The following is a 7046-nucleotide window of genomic DNA, read 5'->3' on the forward strand; positions in this document are numbered from 1 at the left end:
TTTTGGCATAACAGTGCCATTTCTTTGTAATACTGGTGACTCAAATTCCTGTTGAGTATTATTATTTTCATCTGTACTATCTACAAAATGACTACCTTGTTCGACTAAGTCTAGATTGAAATATGTTTTACCATTTTACTTTATACTAAGGTTTTCATTAGGTTCAACATGTGATAGAATTTCATCTGTCACCACATCATATAATTATTGTAACTTTTCTGATATGTCATTATCGTCAGTGTGAAACACATCTGAAATGATTTACATAGCCTGTATATGAGCTTTATCCGAAATAGTTATCCATACTTCTGGTAAAGTCTACAATGACTTTCACTTAATAGGCCCTTTATTCATATTTTAAAAATATTGGGCTAGTCAATTATAAATGTTTCTAACACATATATTATGCAAAATCTATGAATACCTATCTATGGGTAAGTAATATAATTACATATTTTGTAATTTTTTCATGTGTAAATCAAATCCAAATGTGTATATTGAAAGCGAAACTAAAGCGTCACGTGGTATGATCTTGAACATTCCATTGGTCTAGAAGATAGAACACATTGGAATCAAAGTTTTGGTTACATTCTGAGATAGAACAAGATTGAATTCGTATTACCGTTCTTAAAATTAGAGATATAATGTTCTAACAAATTTGTTTATGTAGGTCTCTACAACAGCTTTCCAATGGTATAAATATCTCCATTTCTCAAACAATTGAAGATAGAACATTTTGGAATTGACGAGACAAAATGTAAGTGAAAACTCATTGAAATGTTAACAAAGCATTTTTTATAGTTGGAAATTCTTATTTTGGTTGCCGCATCCTATGATATTGGTTTATTAAACTTCCTAGATATGTATAAATATTCAATTACCAATGTTTACGAATAATCTTGAATACCATTTTGTATTTTCGGCACTTTTCGTGCACATTAGTCATGACCATTGAAATAGGATTATTGAACTTGCATGGTATTGTTAAAAATAAATGTTTTGCTGTTATTTCATGTAAACATAGGATTACACTTAAATCATGTAATATCAAATATATAAGAATGAAAAGGCCATAATTTATTTATTCACCACCTGAAACTAAATAAGCAAACATTCCCATATATTTTTTACTTTCATGTATAAAAGTAACTTGGTATTTCTTAATCTACCCAAATCCTTCTAATTTTCAAGTTCGGAAAGGTATATTAAATGTTTGATCAATGATTCGTTTCTATATTTAACACTGACACACGAACTTTCGGTTTCATATTGCAATTTTATACGGAAACGTTTATTGGCTTCGCCTTTCTGTAATGTTATTCAAAATTTAAAGTAATGAAATGTAATTATTCGACTCGTAAACATTTTTTTTAGGCCAACTAGAAAAATTCTAGATACCAGCTATTTAGGCTTTACTTCTAGTAGTTTCAGAGATTTAAATGTTCACACGTTTCAGATAAAAGACTATCTGTAGTAATTTAGTAATTTCTTACAAATGCAAAGAATGTTAATTTGAATCAGCGCGGAAAAAACCCCTTAAAATTTGCATGATTAATAAAACAAAAGGAATTACACAAATTGCAAAAAATTTAAGCGAGTTACTATCCTATTTTTATAGCTATTTCTTTAAAAAAAATCTAATAATAGGCCTTTTTCAATTGAACCCTTTCATTTGACAGACTTTTTTATGCATCATACAAAATCGTATTCCAAATTAAACATTTTTTGGAAGGCCTCTCTCTGGAAACTCCTGTGAAGTATGATACCATCCTACGTGACATATTTGTTTATACAGGTAATATGCAACTTTGCACGAGACGGATGGTCCCAGACAAAAAGACATTCACTTACTTTGCACATTAGTATTATTTTGAAATATGCGACCAAAAATGGTTTTTTAAGCGATTTCCAAATTGTGATTCCGTACTTTTTTTAAGCGTGTAATCAATATATTTTTTTAGATCACTCGCACGTAGTGCACAAACATTTTACTACCACTTAAAGATAAAACAGACTAACACGTTTACATTTCACCTGGACCAGTTTATTGAATGATGGGTGCAATTAGTCGGATAAGTTTAAGGATCTTTTGTATCGTGCTGATTATCAAGGGATATGGTAAATATATTTGATAATGATTCTTATTTTATGATATAGGCATTTATGCTTTGTTATTATGAATCTTGTTTGATAGTTAGCATTTAAGAAATTAATTGTCTAGCGAGGAACGACCTTGCGATAGATTTAATTGAATTTACGCTGACTTAATAAACACTACTAATCTATTGTAAAAGTGCTAGTATGAAATGCCAATAAATAGTGAATTTATCTGCAATTGGAACATTTCAGAAGTGATTAAGATGTTTTAGAAACGATAGAAATATATCTATTTGATATCATAAAAAATTCTTTAGAAAAAAATGTAAAAAGTGAATTACTATGGATATTTATATGGTTGATGGTAATATCTTTCTATAACAATTAATTAGCTGTAATTTTTCTGTTTGTTTTTGTTTTACGGAGCATCAACACAATTTTGGCGCCGAAACCGGGAGTATAATTTTGGCTAATATTGGGTGTTACAAACTTAAAGCAATACCAGGGGTCAAAACCTCATCATCTGCTAGAGCTAAGAGATGCATTGCTTTTGAACCGATTTTGTCGCCTCTTGCATACATTGTATTTAGATATGTAATATTGAGTCATGCATCTCATATTTTCCAACACCATCCATACATATAGTTCGTTTATGATTTGTTGTCACGTATGATACTAAATACTTTCAACATAATTGTTTATTGTATAACAGACATTCTATTATTAACCATTTCACTTTAACATGATCATAGAATTTTATGACAAATTGTTTGATTGAAATTAAAACACGAGAAAAAAATAAATTTAAACAATCTGGTTGGGCAATAATATTTTCAATCACGTGTATGTGAGAATGGATATAATATGATGAGATAATTTCGAATTGTTTCCATACAAATTCAGCATAATATTCATTCAACAACTCCATCGGAACAATATGGTTGTTTTCATACACTTTTGCCGAAAATAAATGATGATACCAATAAAATTGTCTACTTTAAAACATACAAACTCTCAAAAGAAAAGCATGGAATGAGTAAACCTACAAACAATTGCTTTATTCTCTTTTATAAGCAATCCCTATACATGTATATACAATTATTATGAACAAATTTTTACAACTGACATTAGCATTGTGCGATTAAATATATGGGCTTAACTAAGTATGCAAATGTAGATTTAACCTTTCGCATGAGCATATTGTAAAATATAGCTGCTTTCATTGAAAAGCCTCATGTTACAAGTTCAAACTGCTATGAAACTGCAAAATATGCTTCAACACTGATCAAACTTGACTAAAATGTTGACTAGACCATAGCATTTGTGACAATATACTCAATCTTAAAATTCCTGTTACCATGGCAACGGGGGACGTCTCAAAATTGCCAAAAATCACTATTTTGCGTTGTTTTTCCTATAAAAACTGTTTTCAAAGTGCTGCAACTTCTCAATAGATTACGATAGAGTCAACGGCTTTTCAGGGTTGGTTACATGTTACCTTAAGATCGACCTGAGGTCATTTTAAGTCCCTCACAAGAAGCCCCATACAGAAGGGGACATATTCTGGACCCCCTCCCCCCCTTTGATGTACATTTTTGATAGGGGCGGCGCCGAAAAAGTGATCACTTTTTTAACATTTCTCAAGGAAAAACAGTGTTTGGGCCTATAAAGGGCATTTTTTCACTCTTTGAGGCCTCAAGGGGGGGGGGGGGAGGTGAAAAGCCCCAAAACACGCATTTAGAGGTAAACGGTTCAAACATTCTCGTGCAATATAATTAGTGAGCTTGTATCAAACACTAGCGACCATAACAACATAACGATTTTGATGCATATTTAATATAAAACTGTATATTAGCTTGGGTAGGTATTTATGTTAGCAAGAATCTAACATCTGCCATTGTGTTTAAGATATTTATCATTTTGGATGCCTCTATAAAACAACAGGAATAAAACAAAACTAATATTTACATTTTTGACCTGCAAAAAGCAAGAAAGCATCAATAGGATATAATAAAGGTTAATATTTTCTTTTAGAGACTACGAAAACTGAGTTCCAAACCAGAGCGGAAAATACAATACAGGTCGTTGAAAAAAATCTTCATGTAGAGCAATGCATCCAAAGCGCAAAAGAAAAAGCTAATAGTGTAAATGAGAAATATGGCGACCGACACTTTGCAGCTCTTTGGATCAGCATGTATTCCCGGATCTGCAATATAGATGAAAACCTTCTTAAGCAAGACAAGACCCAAAATGCGTTCCCATTCCGACTGAACAAAGAAATAAGGTGCCTCAAAAACACCAAAAGAGACCCAATCATCAGAGAAACATTTGTTAAAGTACGAAACATCATTAATGAGGCTCTTGATGTTTTTCCCAAGGAAAGGCATATACAGTTGTACAGAGGGATGACTGCATGGAACTTCCATAATAAAAAATATTTTGTAGAGGAAGGTTTCTTTAGTACGTCTTCTGATGCAACTCCAGCTTTTAGATTTGCAAATGGTAAATATTTTCTAATCGTTCAAGACATGGACGGCTTTAAGATAGACAATTATGTGGATGAAAGATTTAAGTATCAAAAAGAAGTTCTTGGGAAAACTGGGAAAATGTTTGAAATAAACCGCAAGGTGACTGACGACGCTCAAATCAAAGCAATACTGTCAGAACTTTCAATCAATTTTGACAGGGTTTCTGGTGTTGACTACCCAGACACGATTATTTACATCCGTGAAGTGTCAGTACCAAGTCAGCTTCAGGCTGTCATTAACCAGCAATGGTCATCCATGGAAAGATATTGCTCCGTAGATGATGTGTCAAGGGCAAGTTCAGCTGTTAAACGAGCGATAATCATACAATTATTTCTTGTTATGTTGAGTATTTTCTGTAACCTTCGTTAAATACCCTTATGCAAATAATCTTTGAACCCGTGTGTGTGCGTGTTGGTGTGTGCGTGCGTGTGCCTGTGCCTGTGTACGTACGTACGATTTTCAATGTAAGGATTGGAGTTATTTTGAGAATACCTACCTGAAAAGAATGTTGTCGACAGCTTTACACTTTGATGATAATATTCCCAGCTGTGGAAGTTATGAAAAGAATAGAAGAATAGTGCCGCTATTCTAAGTACCCGGATGCCAGCATTAGAGTTGATTTCGGCGTCGGCATAAGGGTTGGAGTAACACTTCGGTGCAACTTCTTGTATAACATCATATCTCATTGTCTTTCAAACATTTTCATTTGCATTTGTTATAAATGTACGTAAAATATGCCTGATGAATATGCTCTGTATTTTAACATTTGTGCCGTAACAGTCTTCCAAACAGTAATATTTCAATGTTCCCTTCCATGTTACATGTACTTCTAATACAGATGTGTGATTTGTTCCATACCTTGATATTACTTCTTATACACTTGCGTGATTTGTTTACATACCTTGTTATTACTTTTACTTGCGTAATTTGTTCCTTAGCTTGTTATTACTTCTAAAACACTTGCGTGATTTGTTCCCTACCTTGTTATTACTTTTAATACACTTGCGTGATTTGTTCCCTACCTTGTTATTACTTTTAATACACTTGCGTGATTTGTTCCCTACCTTGTTATTACTTTTAATACACTTGCGTGATTTGTTCCCTACCTTGTTATTAATTTTAATACTATTGCGTAATTTGTTCCTTACCTTGTTATTACTTCTAATACAATTGTGTGATTTGTTCATTTATGTGTTACTTCTTATTTACTTGCGTGATTTGAATACAATGCAATAAAAGCTGTTAAAGGGAGCGGTTTAACCAGTAACACGTTTCATCGAAACTCACAGACTTTGCATGAATGCAATTTTGTTAATTTTTTGTCGGCAAGCAAAATCTGACATAGTAATCATCAACTTCGAGATTAGGCTTTATATATATTTTAACGACGGCATTGTGACGGCTTTGTTAAATTGTAATACCAAAGTTTTAAAATTTTTAAATATAAGAATGCAAGTATTTTTGTTACAATAGTTTGTATTGTAACAAAGCTTTATCTAATTACTATTGGAATATAATATTACTTTGAATTTCAAATTTCTTTTATATTTATTCTGAAACAAAGAATACGTAGATCAAGGTTATGATTGTGAATATAATAGAAAAGGCCAGATATAGCAAACATTATTACAAAAGATAGGTCGCACGCATAGAGTAGCTATAACTAACACTACATTGATCGAGAAATATTATCTGTATTAAATAGTATAATGATAAAGAAAATGTAAGGACCATAAATATATTAGGACCATTATATATTGTAAAGATCAAACCCTGTATTGCATCATAGATAAATTTAAACATGTTTATTCAAGGAAAATTGTTATAATAGTTTCATTCATTGACATGATTTTACCATCGTCTTGTTGGTAATTTTGAAATAATAAAAAAGCAAGCCCGCGGACATTTCATTACATCTAAAATAATGTACTCGATCCAATTGTTTATAATGAATATCAGAGAATATAAGAGCTAACGCCCAGGCCGAAAAAATAAGATAGGCGCCTCCCACATTTGACGATTTTTACAGAATCGGTGGATCTGACGTTCTCGCAGACGACGAGTGATTTTAAATCTGATACTTTGCGTGGGTCGCCGGACAATTTTTTTTTGCCGAATTGTATTTACAGGAAGCATTCAAAGGATCATTTGCGATACATAACTAGAGCGGACGATCGTCGCACCGGCGCCGGGTGGTAAAAGCTGTACATTTCTGTCAGTTGACAATATGCCAACCAAGATGACAGTTTTGCTAAAAGCATTTAATGCGTTTATTAAATTAAATTAATCTGTTCTTTTTATTTAAACGTCGTATAAGTCGTATACAGTTATTAGAATTTCTTCATAAGTTTTTGACAGCGTGGTACATGTTTTATTTTTATTCATGTTTTTAACATTATTGAAGCTGTATTTCAGTCATAT

General features: G+C 32.2%; 1 protein-coding gene across 1 annotated transcript; it reads left to right on the forward strand.

Annotated features, from left to right (window-relative positions):
• Positions 1-1954: 1954 nt before the first annotated feature.
• LOC132721163 (uncharacterized) lies at positions 1955-5733 on the forward strand. The gene is made up of 2 exons (XM_060705422.1): positions 1955-2118; positions 4132-5733. Exons 1-2 carry the CDS (start codon positions 2052-2054, stop codon positions 4992-4994), a joined length of 930 nt encoding a protein of 309 aa, XP_060561405.1. The 5' UTR covers positions 1955-2051; the 3' UTR covers positions 4995-5733.
• Positions 5734-7046: the final 1313 nt, after the last annotated feature.

The sequence above is a fragment of the Ruditapes philippinarum genome, unplaced genomic scaffold (genome assembly GCF_026571515.1).
Source record: "Ruditapes philippinarum isolate M1 unplaced genomic scaffold, ASM2657151v2 ctg5160_1_1_1_1, whole genome shotgun sequence".
NCBI classification, from domain to species: Eukaryota; Metazoa; Mollusca; class Bivalvia; order Venerida; family Veneridae; genus Ruditapes; species Ruditapes philippinarum.